Raw genomic sequence first — 17,063 nt, forward strand, 5'->3', positions numbered from 1 at the left:
ATTTTAATCTTTTTCTGGCTTGATTTATCACCTTTCACCATCCGTACTAACCAAAGACATTACATAGTCGCCAAATGACCATTTCACTTTGCCCTGTCTGATCAGCTTTAGCTCATAGCCTATATGGTTGAGTTGGAAAGGTATTTTTATTTAATAACAACTTCTCTTTTTACTGTTTTCTTTTCCAAAGTACGTAATTAAAATTTACCTTTTCAGATAGCAAATGACAAAAACTCTTGTCGTATATCTACACCTTCTTAAATTGTTTTAATCATTTTTATGACTGATATCTGTACTCAAATTTCAGTTGTATAATTGCTGAAGGTTATAACATCGTACACTATGCTGGAACAGTAAAAGGAACTTGGCCATTTAAAGTTTTTAAGAACATTTTTAAGACTGCCATACTTTGAACAGCTAAAAAATATAAGTGAAACTGAGCTGCGAAGATGAAACTTATTTTCAATAAATTCACTGAACTTCAATTTCTGAAGGCTTTAGGTTTCAAAGGTGGTACATTTCTAAACTGCAAGTAATTATCAGAAAGAAACACGGGACTGATGAGCAGAAATCCATGATTTATAGCCTTTAAAAGACTGCTCCATAAAAAGAAAAAGACCATCAGGAACTTCTTAAAGAGAAGAAGATTATCAGGCACTTCCCAAAACAGAAACAAAAGAAACAGAAGTTTTACTGTCTTCTTCATTTCTAAATAACTTAACAGCCCTTTCTTTGTGGAAACACTTGGCTACTTTAAAGTAAATCAAACAAAGGAAGTTACAGTAAAATATCCAGGAGACTAAACAGTTTGGCACCAGTGGAGGGAAACATCACGTACAATTGGGCAAGACAGAGAGGGCTGGCAGGGCGCTGAAAAATGCTAAAGTGGAGGATGTGCTGCGACGCACATCCACAGTTGGCACAGAGCCTTCCAGAGTGTGAAATCTATTGACTGTGGCACAAGTCTGCCCTCGCGGCTTCGGTTTGGTGAGTCCTGGCTTCCAGAAAGCTGATGTCTCTCCACTTGCTGAGCACACTTTAACGCAGAAGGCAAACTGTGGGAAGATCAGCCCAAGACTAGGGTCCATCCTTGGCTCTTCTTTCATAGATAACAATGGCACCAATTTGGGAAGCCTTTTTAGATGAGGATGCATTCGAAAGGAAAAATTAAAGACAAGAAAGAAGTAGGAAAAAAATGTGAAACAGACGTTTATTCCATTAAACCACTGTAATTCCATTTTTTACAACTAGCGTTCTGGATTTATATTTGATACTCCAAACATAGTTGTCTGATTTTTTTCCCCCCAATAGGGACAGAAAGGCTCCCCTTAAAATGACTTATTTATCAGATTTTGATAATATAATCTTGTCTTACCAGCTAGCCAGGGTTGCAATAGTCAAAGGTAATGTGCCCTGACTTCACTTCTATTTCATTTGTAGAGGTTTGATCAGTTTTTTTGCTAGTTTTCAAGTGAACTAGCAAAAAGATGGGGGGTGTGGTGAATGGATTAGACCTCAATGAAGGAAATGGTTCTGTAAATATCAATGAAGAAGTGTTTAAATTAACCAAAGGAGATTGAAAATCAAAGTTACTAAAAAGCACTAAACTTTCAAAATCTTTGATTTGTTAAGTTTTCAAAGAGCAGAACTTAGAACACTGGATTACACAAGAGCCCTGCGCTGGGCTCCGTGCTTGGCTGGAAGCCTGCTTCTCCCTCTCCTGCTCCCCTTGCTTGTGTTCCCTCTCTCTCTGTGTGTCTCTCTCTGTCAAATAAATAAATAAAATCTTTACACTCTCAATAATACAACTTATTTTGTCATAGAAAGTAACTGAAATAATGCCAGATAAACAAACAGCTTAATCTTCTCTTTCTTCTTTGTTGGAAGACAAAATGTAATGCAGACAGTCTATATCTTAACTCTAGGAAACCTCCCTGTATTAATTATTGCTACTGAAGCCCTGCTCCTCTGTTTCATGGTCTTGGGTGACATAGAAAGGATGTAATATATGATGAAATTGCCCCAACCTTTTGGATGATAATTTTCAAAAAAAGAATAGCCTCTCCCCATTTTTTTAAAATGTTGGGGAGGGGGTGTAAAAAGGGGATTTGGGGGGTTGGTTGTCTTTTAAACAAAACTTCATTGTTTTCTCTTAGGCCCTGTTAGAGAATTGGGGAGAACACATAGATCCTGAATTTAGCAAACCTGTCCACAAGAGGCAGCAGATTCGTTTAACGCTGTTATTTACCTTTTGATGAGTGTTTTACAGACATCTTCTGTAACTATGGTTATTCTCCTCCCTCTTATCTGTTAACAGACACTGCTTCCCAGCCAGGGAGACTGAGTTTAAGGTTATTAATGGCTGGTGTGGAGGCCCAGAATACGGTCATTGCAGACCAGGATTCTGAACCAGACTTAAACAAGCAGTGATGGCCAGAGTTCGAAGAATAAGACCTCCCAGAAATGACAAAATTTCCTTGTAAGCATTACTAAATACCTTTCTGTTTCGATATTTATCTGTCCCACCGGGATCAGTGACGGTGAGTCAGGTGGCCCTGGGTGTGAATCCCGCTCTCTTCTTCACCTTAGGCAATGTAATTCAACTCTTTAAACCTCACTTTACTATAAAATGGAGAAAAGAATAAATAGTATGGATTTCCGAGGGTTGCTGAGAGTATTACTGACAATGTAGGTAAAGGGGCTCAGCACCACGTCTGCACAGATAGCAGAAAGCTGTGAAATTAGTTGGGCTGTCGACACTTATTGTCCCAACCATAAATGCAAGAGTTGCAAGACCCCATGGAAACAGTTTTCTCCAACTATTTCCTTTTGTAGATAAAGAAAGGCAAAGATTACAAATGAATTAACTGTTTACAATAATATTCCTAAATAGAGGCAAAGCTAGACTTCAAGCTCATGGCTTCAACCTAGGCTCCTTTCCCTTTGATGCCTCCAGTTCTATATAAATCTGAGAGAAAAGAGAGAAAACTTGGATCGAAAATGTTCAAGTGTCCCAGCTGGCTGTCAGAACTGATTTTCCTTCTATTCTTCCCTCGAATCCAGGTCACCTCTAACAGGTGCAGGGCCACATAAATAAGTCTGAATAAAGACAGAAATCGAGCTACCTCCAATGCTCCTCCTACCTCAACAGACATCCCCTTCCTAGCAGCTGGGAAGGTCAACATGAAGTATACATTCTTAAATTTCTTGGTTATGGCAGTGCCGGGGGACCTAGCTCCAGGACCGCACCCTGTCCCATTTCTTCCCCCAAAGAACACGCCTTTGCACACCCTTCTGGCACCACCTGCCCATACAAGCTCCTCCCACACACTTCTTTCAAGCCCAACTGCTGCTTCTTGGCTACTCTTTGGGCCTAAGGATGTGAGTTCCTGTAGCACCTCCAGGAAAGAGACCTGAACAGGCCCTGGAACGGGGTTCAGAATCATTGGGCAGAGAATGCAGGGGCCCAGTGGATGCAACGTGGTCCTGGGCAGACACCACTGCCCCTGGGCCCCGCCGGCTTCTCACCTCCTGCAGCAGAGCACAGCCAGTGGGCGAGCCCAGGCTCTCCTAGAACAAAGGATCCAGGAAAAGGACCCCTCCTGCCCTAAGGGTGGGGATACTCTGTTCATATCATTTAACTTTGGGCAAAAGTAGAAGTAATCCCCTCCAATGATTAGTCACCTGCCTATTATCTTCCTGACATAGCTCTGAGAGGAACCTGTTGACCAAGAAGATCTATTCCCTTCTTGGTTCTGCTGGATCCGACATTTCCCATACTTATTGATTATTCAGTTAGAAAGAAAAGGTGACTCGCCCAAGTGCGGGGCAAACAGCCTATCAGGGTCATATTCCAGTATCCTGCAGCTTTAGTCCTGAGGGGCTCCAGGCTGATAGAACTGTATGAGTTTATTCCTTCCCACCCAAGAGCACAGGCAATTATCTGCCTTTACTTTCAATACTCTGGTACAGACACACCTGAAGAACCGGAAAAATAAACCTGTGTGGCCAGAAGGACTCACTTCCCCTTTGATGATATCTGCTGCTGACTTCAAGATACCTTCAAAGAAATACGACCTTCTATCTCCCCGTCTAATATCTTGTAGATTTCCTTAGCAAACCTGGACTGAAGGGCTAGGTCCTGAGGCTTCATTCTAAAGACACTACTGATAATATGCAGGACTGCTCTTCTCAACAATGAAACTTGCATTTTCACCGACAGAGGGCCCAAAACCTTTGTCCTACACATAAAAACAGCCCCAGGACAAAGCTGGTCAAGAAAGAACAGGAGAACGGAGAGTGTTTGTGGGGAAGTCAGGCTAGTGACAAGCTGCTTGAACAGAGCTCCTCGCTGAATACCACAGCATGTTCATCTTTTGAAAAACCTTCAACATGCTGGGTATAAATGACCCCTTTGACACTTTCCCCTGAAAAGTTGAGGTGACAGACTCTGCTCCTGAGTAAAACTCCCTGTCCTTGACAGTCCCAACTATGCCTCACTGGGATTGTTTTGTGCTGGGCCTTCCTCAGCCACTGTTGTTGCAACTCTGTACTTTTCTGACGGAGTCTGTCAGGAAGGAGACAGGAAATTCTAGTCACCCGCACAGCAGCTGCGCCATTCCTCCTATCCTCCTCCAATGACGTTGGTTGGCTTTGGTGACACGAGGTCAGGAACTGAGCCACAGGGAAGGTCAGGAAGATAGGTCAGTGTTTATGCCTTTGTTGGGCTGGGGATCCTGCTGGGGCTATTTGCTTTCTTCCTTGCTATACTGTTTCTCTTTCCGTTCCTCTTTTTATAATGCACAGCCAAAGCATCCTGTTTTGAAAACATCTGACTGTTTTGTCACCGAGGAACTCATGCTCTGATGCGTTTCGGCTGAAGTGTAAGACAATTCTTCTAATTCGGGAGGCGATAAAAGTTGAAACAAAAATTAATGAACAAGTCTAAGAAGCCAAATTGTCGTTACAGAAAACAGTTCTAACACGTCTAACTGAACTTGGGCTGCTGGCAGAAGGTTCACTTGACATCCTTTTCATCTTGCAAAACAATGTCATTGCCTTGTAAAACTGCTGAATTTATTTCATCTTTGGGGAAAAACAACCTATAATATTAACCCGGCTGGCTGCATCTTTCTCTATAATCCTGTAATTCCATTTGGCCTGTGGCCAGCATTAAGAGAAATGAAGGAAATTGGGGTCTAGAGGGAGACTATGTTTCTATAGGTCACAGAAACAGTTCCTTACCTCTCAGACTCTGAAATGTACTTGGGAAAACCAGTTATCAACTTTGAGTCACAATTTTCTTCAAAATATAAATGGGTTGAGAAAAACAATAAACACACAACCCTACCCAGATGGGGTAAATATGAAAGACTGCTTGTTTTTCCTGCACTGGGCACAGTCAACTCTCTACCATTTGCACATTCCCAAACATCCCCCATTGCAAAGCACTGGCTTTCCCATCACCGCTGCTGAGTAGGTAAAAACTCAGTGACTTACTTAGCTGATCAAAACTAAGGGCATATAATTTTTGCAAAGATGTAGTGGCTGCTATTAAGAAGTCTTCATTTATTGAATCTTTACTACCCAGCAGGTGCCTTGCTGAATGTTTCAGATGCATTATCTCATTTAATCTTCACGGTGACTCAGTAAGGTAGGTACCTCTTTTATCCCTGTCTTCCAGATGAAAAAATTAAGACTCAGAACAGTTAGGTAAGTTAGCCAAGGTCAAGTGGCTAATAAATAATAGACACAGGATTTGAACCATGATCTTTTGACTCCAAAAGCCATGCTTCTCACATACTTCCTGTATAGAATATCCTCAGACTCCCTTCCACGTCTGTAACTCAGAGATTTGCCATGGCTCCTTCATTCAGTGAGGGGAAGCAAAAGATGATCAGATACAACTACACAGTGATGATGATGATGATGATGATGATGATGATGATGGATATTTTTAAACAGTGACTTGGATGGAATGTTCAAATAATTTCAACCACATTCAAAATTAAATGTGGGACTTTATTTTTACCACAAGTAATTAAGTCCCCCCGCCACCTTGTCCAAAACTGATATAGATCAATTTCTTTTTGGTGGCCACAAAAATATTCTTATTATATTATGTTATACGTGCCATAGATTAAACTTTACCTGAAACAATTATATGGATAATCAGGATTTGTTGTGGGGGGGGATGGTTGCTAAGTAACAAGAGAAAGAGATCTTTTACAAATGAAAATGACTTCAGCTGTCAGTTGAGCACTATTCCTCCTCTGGATAATTGCTTTGCCCTGCAACCTTTCCACTGTAGCTGCAGAAAGTAGGTGCACGCCTTCTCCTTAAGCTAACTGTGTCTGCATGAAGGGTTAGCTCTCCCTTTAGGGTTAGCTCTATTCAACTTTCATTGCTTCCTGCATAGGACACCATAAAGGAGGAGCGGAAGCCTTGAGTGATTGGAATTCTCACCAGGACTTACACAGTCCTTGGTCTTGGAGCCTTATTGACCATTACACTGAATATGGAAAGTTTTTAAAACAAATTTGCAAAACAGATGATGTTTAATTTCAGCACTCCAGACAGAAACCTGATCAGAATCTACAAGGCATCAACACTCAAAATGAAAAATAATGACAATTTGCAGCTTCTCAATGAGAATTCTTTTTCTCTCCTGGAGTTAGTTGGCTACTTTATCTTAGCAACTCAAGAAGAAAGTTCAGCATGTCTTTTATAGCAAAACCTGCTGAAAAACTACCCTTAAATATTGAATCTACATCTCAAATGGGTATCAATGCTCACAACATGCAGTAAATAGAGAATCTGTTCATGTTCCAAAGTAGGCTAAAGCATGTGTGAAAATCTTTTCACTTGGAATCTAGTGTGGTTTGGAGAAGTTACGCAGTTAAGCCCTCCTCATGGGGAAGCAGTTGGTTGAGATTTACAACAGTCTGGAAAATCCCAGAATTTTGGCTTTCACTTGAGAGCTTCAGAAAAAAGTCAGCAAATAGTTAAATCTCAAAACTTTTCTTCTTTTTTCCAACTTGAACCTAAACTAAAATTTGAGAGACTTATTTCATTTTCTGTCCTTTTGTTAACCAAGAAACAAGAGTAAAAGGAGTCCGTTCCTCCACCAGCAGCCCCCTTCAAGATCTCCTAAGGACGCAAAGCTCCCTCTGCTCAGATCCTGTGAGCAAGAACCAATAAGCCTTGATAGGAAGGTGATACTTTTAACCCCAGGAAAAAGAGAAGAGGGACACACATTCCCTAGTGAACCTCGGGGCTGGAAAGGGCATGTTGGCAGGTGTGGAGCAAAAGCTTTTCCCGGCCCCAGAACCATAGGACAGTAAGACAATATGATTGGGGATTCTTAAAATGTGTACTTATAAGGGTACAGAGTTAAGGTTTTCCATTAAAAACAAAGCAGTCAGTATATACATAAATGCACACACATCATTTATATTTATAAAATTAACATTCTTGGCGGGGGGGGGGGGGGCACAAACAAAAGCAGCAACTCTCACTACATAAATTAGCACTCTAAACCCAGGCATTAATTAAACAAATGATATAATGATAGATAATTAAAACTCTTCCACACTAAGTTTTGTCTGGGGATTGTAAACAAAACTATTTCTTTGCAGTACGGGTGGAACTTAATTTCAAATAATTCTACTTTGAAAAGCAGCAAACTTTTAGGAAATAAGTTTCTTTTTTGGAGATAAAGTATATTGTTTCTTTCTTTTTTTTTTTTAATCTTAGGTTATGCCAGCATCACAAAAGAAATGTCAGAAAATCCCAGAATGTCCTTCTGAGAATAATTTCGGAATTTACAAAACTTCAGGGCGAACCATTTCTCCACTGATATACGGAGGTCACATTATTTTCTTGTCCAAAAAACATGTCTAACACCTGATTGCAGTGTAAAGTGTTATCCAATTTACCCTACGAATTCACTCCAATGTTATCTTCCTGACCATTGTTTTTTTTAAAAAGGGGGTTTCATTTGTTCACGAGTAAGCTTTATAAGCACCCTCTCACCTTAAACATATACCCAACTACATCAATAACAAAGAAGTTTGGTTTCTGGGAATTCAAGCACACGGAGGACTTTTTAACTTTTGCTGTAGCATCCAGACACTCGCCAAGGGTGGCATTTGGGGACAGAATCTTCCGAGGCAGCTCAGCAAACTCTTTCTGACCGCCGGTGTCCTCGGATGCACCGCGGCCGCAGGCAGAGGCCAGGGGAGCCCAGGGGAGCGAGGGGGGTCGCTTTCAGGAATAAGCGGTCATCTCTTACCTTGTTCGAAGCCATCTCACTGACAGAGCGGTAAGTCTGGATGGTCTCCAGCTGGTCTAAGCACCAGTCCAATTCCTCCAGCGTCTCCATCGCTAGTTTTTGATAAGATTCTTCTGCAAACAAACACACAGGCATGTAGTCAGGCTGCAGCGGCTGCAGGCTGTCCATAGCCGAGTCCCCGCTGCCGCCGCCGATCCCGGAGCTACTGAAGGTGGCCCCGTGCTCCTTCATTATTTGCGCGCCGACTCCTTCCTTCCAGCTCTCTCCACCGGGAGAACAAATCACCGCGGTGCTCTGCCCGGGACGGCTGGTGCCAAGTTTTCACCACCGCCCCCCGCCCCCCGCCCCCCCGCGGGGATGAGGTGTCCGCGATCTACCAAGAAACTTCCTCTGAGGCAGGAGGCGGGGAACCATCTCTTAGAAGCTCATCTGCATACATGCGTCCTAAAACTAAAGGCAGAAGCAGTGAGTTTTCTCAGGCTCTCGCTGCCTTAGTCATCCTGGGGCTCTTTAGGGTGCGTGATGTCATTTCTGAGTGTTTGCAGTCTGGAGGAGAAATGAGGAAAGCCTTTTCTCATTCTGCTTTTCTTCTAAACGAAACACACACCGTCGACCACTTGGGAGGGGCGGGGGACCCAGAGTTGAGCTGGAAGGCTACACAGTCATTCATTCCCGGGCATGTGTACATGTTGGAGGAACTTTTAACTCGGCAAACACTGACCCACGCAAGCAAGAGGTGTAGGCTCTTCCTCCCCTCTTCTGAATCCCTCCTTTAAGGAAAGGCAAGATGAGGTTTCCCTGATAGGAGTGGGTCTGAGAGAAACTGGAGTTTTACAGGAACACGTTTACTGGCCCCAGTAGGCAGCTCTTGTTATACTAAACAAAGCTTAAAACTTCTCTTCTGCAACTGCCAGAGTCACAGGGAAATTCTGAACCGGACTTTCAGGTGGAGCCTGATGTGAACACTGCAGATTTTCACTTCGATGAAAGCCCCCGGGGCTCTGATTTGTGGTTGTGGGACACAGGACTTTCTGGAAATACTTCTTGGTGGTCCACTCAAAGAATATTGTTTTTAAGATCAAATTTGTAGCTGGATAATAAAGCTCTTTCTGAATGGTCACATGTCACTCCGTACCCAAACGTTTGTGAGTCTAAACTAAATACTCAAGACTATTGACTTAAGAACTCTATGTTAATAAACACTGAATTAACTTTATGAATGCTGGATGAATGAACGAGGCTACAGACAGTGATAAAAGTCAGTCAGACTGTCCTGCATCCGTGCCTGATTTTGAGGGGAACAACATTCATTCATTCCATCAAGCTTTCTGCAATGCAAACACACAATAGGCACTAATAAAATTAAAAATCTTGTATGGAATTCTATTACAGAGAAGATGGCATACATTCCTGTCAAATTTAGAATACATATTTCCCATGTTCACACAGAAATCTGAGGGAGACCACATACCCTTTTATTATTATTTGACATTTTCTGTGTGTGGCGCTCACATTTCAAGCAGAAAAGAGAATTAGCACAAGAGAGACCCCAGGGGACTGGGATTGCTTGTCCACAGATGCACACTTCAGAGAACAGATGTTTTATTTATCCCTCAAATATGCATACACCTCAGAATAATGTGGGGTTAATATTCAATATCCTGTATGTCATACTTAAAAAGCCACAAAACCACTGGAGGTGACTTCCTCCATTTTTTTCACACTCCTCAAAAATGTGCAGACGAGAATTGAGGTGTTTTCAGTAAAACTCATCTCAAGCCAGACTTACACATACCTTCTTCTCTTCCCTCCTCGGTCTTTCTGGGCTGCTTCAACATGCAGAATCTCATCACTTACTCTATAGTGTGTCCCAACTGCCCCGCCCCAGTTCCTTCCAGAGAGCACTTCTTCTCAGGAAGCTTTTCCTCAACTGCCAGAACCCTCTCATCCCATCCCCAGCCTCTCATCAAAGGAAAAGTCCAACTACTTCCCAATTACTTGGGCTTTACTACTTTGGTGTCTTCTGCATCACAACCCCTGATTGTCAGTACCTAAGATGCTCTGAGCCTTTTGAATGGACTTTTGAACGGACAATGACCTTTGGAACGCAAAAGGACTTTAAGATGATCTACTCCATTTCCCTTCATGGAGAAGGAAAAAAGGGATCCAATTTCCACTCAGGGTTGACAATGGAATTACAATAATTATAGCAGCAGAAGCACTAGGAAGGAGGAGGATATTTCAAAGATCCACCAATGCACAGCTCACCCAACGGTCTGTGACCCAGCACAAGCACAGGGGAGCTCCCAGAATTGGTACAGTAGTGACATGCCCATGACCAGCCAGTGGATGTGACAGGCCCTTACCCTACTGCCCTTTCTTATTGTGGTCAGCTACAGTATTTTTTTTTTTTTTTACATTTTTTTTAACCTTTGATTTTTTTTTATCTTTTTATTTTATTTTTTATTTTTTTATAAACATATAATGTATTTTTATCCCCAGGGGTACAGGTCTGTGAATCGCCAGGTTTACAGACTTCACAGCACTCACCATGGCACATACCCTCCCCAATGTCCATAACCCCCCCCCCCGAACCCTCCGAACCCCAGCAACCCTCAGTTTGCTTTGTAGCTACAGTATTTTTTAAGGGAAAGTTTTTTGAAGTTAGTGTGGAAGTTATTGAGGATTTGTTCCTTTTTATATTCTTTTTTTTTTTTCTTAAAGATTTTATTTATGAATGACAGAGAGAGACCACAAGAGAGGGAACACAAGCAGGGGGAGCTGGAGAGGGAGAAACAGACTCCCCGTTGAACAGGGAGCCCAAAATGGGGGACGATCCTAGGACCCTGGGATCATGACCTGAGCTGAAGGCAGATATTTAGTGACTGAGCCCCCCAGGCACCCCTCCTTTTTAGATTCTTAATATATAGTCAAGACTCTGTGTCCTATTTTAGACCCTACTGCCTACCAGATACTCGGTAAATATTCAGAGGAACAGAGACCAAAGTGCCTGCCTGAGCAGCCTGCAAATACTTGGCTACCCAGAGACTGAATGGGGCATCTGTAGACTGTGGAGAGAGCACCAGCTTTGGAGTGAGACTCATGTATTTTGAGTTTCTCTTCTACCGTTGACAGTGCGATCCCAGATCTCAGTTTCCTACATCTTAAAATAAAGATAAGAATACTTATTTCATGAAGTTATAAAGGGATTAGAGACAGAGTATATAAAGCTTCTGGTAACGGTAGCCAGCTCTCAGTAGATGAGCAATACATAGGAGTGTAACTATTAGTGGTAATCCAGTAACCCAGAGGCCTGGCATTTGGGAGTGGGGAGGAACAGGATGGGAGAGAGAGGACTTGTGCACCCCAAGAAGGGTTTTACAGGCCCAATCAGCTATATAATTTGCAGGGTCCAGTGCAAAATGAAAATGGGGGGAGCTCCTTGTTCAAACAGCAGGGAAGGTGCTATTGAATTTAGGAAAGTATGAAGCTCTTTTTCTTTCTTCGGGAGTCTCTCTCTCTCACCTTGTCATGGTGGTCTTTTGTTTGTGTGTTTTTGTTTAAATAAACTTTTTATTTTAGAATAACTCTAGGTTTACAGAAAAGTTGCAAAGCAAATACAGAGAGTTCACAGATAACCCACCCTGAGGTTTCCCTATTGTTGACATCTTACGTTATTATGGCACATTCAGCACAATTAATGCGTGGTCTGCTGTCTTTTATTTTCTCTCTGATATTGTGTTCCCTCGGGCATAAGGATTCCATCAGAAGAGTGCAGAACTTCACAGGACCCCAGGCCCTGTATCTGGTGACTAGGGCAACAGACAGTTCACAAGCTACGGGGGTACCCCTAACCACCAGCTGCCAGACTGATGCTCTGGGGAAGTTGGACATTTCTCTTCCCCACAGTACTGACGCCTCGCTCCACAGCAGCTAGTCAGTTCCTAAGGATGCCACAAGCTCTGCACTGAGGCATACTAGATACCTAGGTCAGGGTAGGACAAGAGGCTCCCTCACACCAAGACATAACCCATCTCCCCTGGTACAGATGCCAGCCCAGTCCAGGATGGCTGCTACCATGCCCCATCTGAGACTTGGCAAGTCACACATGCCCAACTCAGACCCTCTCTGCACCTGCACCCAGGGCCCCTCTGTGAATGGATGGCAAGGATAAGGGACGCTGGATGAGTTTTGGGGTGCCAGGGAATCCGGGAAACGGGTAGCTGAGAACATGTCCAGGGGAGGCAGGCAAGTGGCCGAAGGAAGATATGAGAGCATATGAGCCAAGGCTCCAAGCCACTGGGGTATACTCTATTTTCCCCTCAGACTTCACTTCCGAACACAAGATCAAAGACCAAATTATTACAAAATTCAAGACTGCAGCAAATGGCCCAGCTGGATGTGGGGCTCTCTGCACCTTGCACAGGCTGCCTGCCCTGAAGCTGGTCATTTCCTGTCTTGCAAAGATGGCTCTGAGAAGAAACAATGCTTAATGCCACAGAAGCAAGTCTCAAGGGGCTAAGAGCGGGTGCTGGGACCACGTAGAGTCATGGGGTTGACCCTATTTGTCACAAATTTCCAAAGGGACAAGGAGAACCAACCTCCTATGTGTCCTTCCCTCTAAGAAGAGTGGAAAAGGAACATTTACTTCCTCTTGTAAGTCTGGTAGGTATTGCATTTGACCCTGAGAAACAGGGAGAGAGGATGGATAAATAATTATAGTTAATATTAATCTGGTAATAATATGTGGCATTCATAAAGCCCTCTTCTCAAAGGAGCAGCCAGCACACTACTCATTTATCCTTGCAACATCTCTGTGATAGCCACCAAAGAGGTATGATTATCTCGAATTTACCTTAAGGCACAAGCCAAGAAGTCAGAGGTTGAATTATTTAGAGCAAGATTCCTGGCAAGACTGTATCTTGGTCTATGAACTAAAGGATTCAGCTCTGCACTAAAAATGCACGAATCCCTGAAAATGCTGATTTAAAGTGGTGTCTTACCCTTGGGTATTTTCTATTTAAAATTGTGGAACTGCTTTCTTAAATGTTGTCACCTTCTTGAGTCTCCTCTTCCCTTTTCTGCTGTATCTAACGCAGTCAGTAGCACAGGAAGGCTGCGCAGTATTTACTCAGAAGACCCAGTGTGGTTTTGGTCCTTCGTCTTGCTTCAGTGGCTGACCTAAGGCAAGTTATCTAAGTGTGCTGAGACTAAATTTCGTTATCTTGAAAATGAGGGTTAAGAAGAAGACTTACCCTATTCTCACATGGAAGGTACAATAGGAGAATGCACACAAAACCAGACTGTTGACATTTAAGTATTGTGCATGTTATGTCAATATCACAGTTATTATTACAGATGGGGTATAGGTACCTTGGAGAGAATTAGAGAGAAGCAAAAATTTGAAATGATAAAAATGTAAAATGTCACATTTTTACTAAGATCTCCATTATTAATGAGCATGTCTGTTCATGTATGAGCATGGAGATCATATGATACAACTGTTGAGTTATATTCTTTTCCTAGGTCAATGAGATCCCCTTTTCTGTTTTAATACTTTTCCAATTCAGCTAATGGTTACCCTGCATTCCAATTTCCCCAGTTTTTTCCCCACACAAAGCCAGTAGAAGAGTGTGTGTGTGTGTGTGTGTGTGTGTGTGTGTGTGTGTAGAGAGAGAGAGAGAGAGGTATGGGAAAGGACAGATCCAGAGATGGGATGGGAAAGGGTAATGAGAAAACTCAGCCTGGCCACAAAGAGCTAACTCCTCACAGCCGGAAAACATGGAAATAGATTTTAGCAGTAATGAAGTTAGTGGCCCAGCTAATAACAGACCTCAGGTGCCCTAAGAGTTGGCCCCTCACTCAGTGTAGGCAAGTGCAATTTTCCCACTGATCTCTGGGAAAAGTGGAGACAGAGGCCGCTTCCACACCTATATCATTTAAACTTTGAAACCCTAAGTATCATAACTCTAATGCAGATGAGAATTCAGCAAGTGCAAGCATCACATTATAGACCAAATACAAATTGTTTACAAACAATAACTCAATGCATTTTTTATTGCATATGATTGACATACAAAAGAGCTTTGCATGTTTAATGTGTATATCTTGATGAGTCTGAAGATAAGCATACACCTGTGAAGCTGTCATCATAAACAATGCCATAAACTTAACCAACACCTCCAAAAGCTTTCTCCCTCCCTCTGTGTGTGTGCATGCATGTGTTACGAGAATAGTTAACATAGGATGCTACCCTCTTAACCAATTTTTAAGTATATGATGCATTATTGTTTACTATATGCACCATGCTATACAGTAATCTTTAGGACTTAACTCACTTTCATATCTGAAACTATGGACCTTTTGATCAACACCTTCCCAATCCCCTTTCCCCCAAGCCTTGGCAACTACCATTCTACTCTCACTTTTTATCTCTTTTATTATTTTAGATTCCTGATACAAGGGATCATTCTAAATGAAATTTTAAGATAGCTCTGTATGTATCAAAAACCTATCAATCTAGTCATTCCACTTTCTACCCAAAGATAGCACACAGAAAAGAAATGTAAATAACCTCTTATTTAGCTGCCTCACATAATCCAATTAACTCTTACCAGTAGAAGAGCTGGTAGTTATTTGCAAGGTTGTGTAGTAGTTAAATCCGTCAGAACAACTCCACATGCAACAAAAGGGATGAATGTGTTCATTTTATGAAAACTCAATGCCTCCTAACACTTGTGATTTGCACACTGTTCTCCATCTTTCCGATTTTCCAAGCATGCTTTCAACAGATAGTCCCATCTAGGGAAGCCCACTTGAAAAAACAAAGAACAGTATTTCTTAAAAAAACACCCATTTCCTTTCCTTTTGTTGAGCTATAGCAATGGGTATCAACAGAATTCGAATAAATCCAGCACAGCTGAGAAACACCTCCCCCAAATGTTAGTTTATATTGCATAGATCAGCATGCTCCTGCGAACTCAAAATTCACATGGCAAAATTCACACGTCATAAATCCTGACGGTGCCATTCCTTTACTAGCAGTGTAACCTCAGACAAGGTAAGTATCCTGGCTACGCCCCTTTCTTTACCTGTAAAACAGGAAGACAGCATAAACAGCTATGAGAATTAAGGGAAGCAACCCATGCCAATGTTTGATACAGTGCTGGCATGTGTCAGGAAATTTTTGTTGCCCTGGGCCCCCATCCCCAGCCCTCTCCCTGTTTCTGGTCACTTTCCTGCAGATAGATTGCCACATATCTGATAGCTGAGTTGGGTGGAGTTTTGGCCTGGTCCTAGGGAGAGGAGCATGTGTAAGTGGCCATGAAATCCTGAAGTGTCCCTCCCACTGTCTGACCTCAGACAGACCTGCCTCTTGTTTGGGTTAGAGTTTGTTGGTGTTCACTTCTAAAATATAGGTCTGGCCTGATATATCATTCTGCTTTCACTGAATCCTGACTGATAACACCAGACCAGTCAGTGGACCTTCAGCTGTAGAGAACTGTACAAGAGAGCTGATTATTTATTCACTCCACAAAATACACTGAGTATTTAGTATATGCCAAGCCTGATGCTAGGGGCTGGGTGTTACAGCAACCAACAAAACATGGCCCATTGCATTGAGTGATTATGTAAGAAATGCCTTTCCCATTCTCCAGAATGGTCCATCTGTGAAACTGGGTGCCTTAGCAGCTTCCTCCCCACCCCTGCCCCCTGTCCCAAATACATTGCCTTGGTGAAAATTAGAAAAATGTGCCCTCTCTTGGCAGACACAGCCTTTGGGCAGAAAGCTTGGGAAGTGACGCATGGGCTGAATTTCAACTCTCCCCATCACCTGGCTGAGTACCTTTGATCAGTATCCAAACTACACCATGACCTTACGCAATGGCCCAATGACACATGGGTATGGGGGCAAAGCAGCATGGAGCTTTCCCCCACATGACCGGGAGTGCTCTGTGAAGGCAGAACACGGAATACAGAGTTACAGAAAATCCACACTTTTAAACCCCAAAATAAAGGAAACCCTTGACATTGAAAGGAAAAGTATCCCAAGACCTTCCCTAGCTCTTAATTTGTGAATACCATAATAACTGAAATAGCATTAAATAGGCTCTAGAAAATAGCTTAAAATTTGAATTTGATAGACTAATCATTACCCTTAAATACAGTTTTTGTTTTTATAGACAAAACTTCTAAAGCAAGGATTCCACAGCAGGGAAAAAAATATTAAAGAAGTCCTTCATCAGGGAAACTCAGAAACCACTCTTCTGATCCTTGGAAGTGAGAAGCGTGTATTAATTGGATTCTCTGTATTCAGCTTATGACTCTAGCTTTAGCCACAAGCTTCTAACCCTGTAAACGTCTTCTCTAGGTTCTTTGTGCCTTGAAGTTAGCAGGCTTATTTCATTCCTCGGTTGCTCCTCACAGTGCAATATTTGTTAAAATGCAAAACAGTTTCATACATATGGAAATCAGCCTCTCTTTATTTCAAGGTGTTAAGTTGTGGCTATTGGCCTATTTATTTGGTGGTCTTGGTTATGACCTTTTTCCCTTTTACTAGCAATACTTTTCTTTTCATTGTAAGTTCTTATGTCCAAAGGTATTTCTTTTTTTTTTTTTTTTAAAGATTTTATTTATTTGTCAGAGAGAGAGGAGAGCGAGCGAGCACAGGCAGACAGAATGGCAGGCAGAGGCAGAGGGAGAAGCAGGCTCCCCGCCAAGCAAGGAGCCCGATGTGGGACTCGATCCCAGGACGCTGGGATCATGACCT

The 17,063-nt window shown here is 42.4% G+C and overlaps 1 protein-coding gene across 3 annotated transcripts in view; it reads right to left on the reverse strand.

The window, feature by feature from the left end:
- Positions 1 to 17,063, reverse strand: part of PDE4B (phosphodiesterase 4B) — a 449,115-nt gene that overhangs the window by 32,801 nt on the left and 399,251 nt on the right. For 2 of the 3 annotated variants that reach the window (XM_047725771.1, XM_047725773.1), the window contains one exon: positions 8,294 to 8,406. In XM_047725771.1, coding sequence (XP_047581727.1) covers positions 8,294 to 8,406 — 113 coding nt within the window. Of the gene's footprint in view, positions 1 to 8,293; positions 8,407 to 8,670; positions 9,027 to 17,063 lie in introns of those variants that run through there. The other variant, XM_047725774.1, reaches the window with a different exon arrangement.

This window comes from Lutra lutra, chromosome 4 (assembly GCF_902655055.1).
Source record: "Lutra lutra chromosome 4, mLutLut1.2, whole genome shotgun sequence".
Taxonomy (NCBI): Eukaryota; Metazoa; Chordata; class Mammalia; order Carnivora; family Mustelidae; genus Lutra; species Lutra lutra.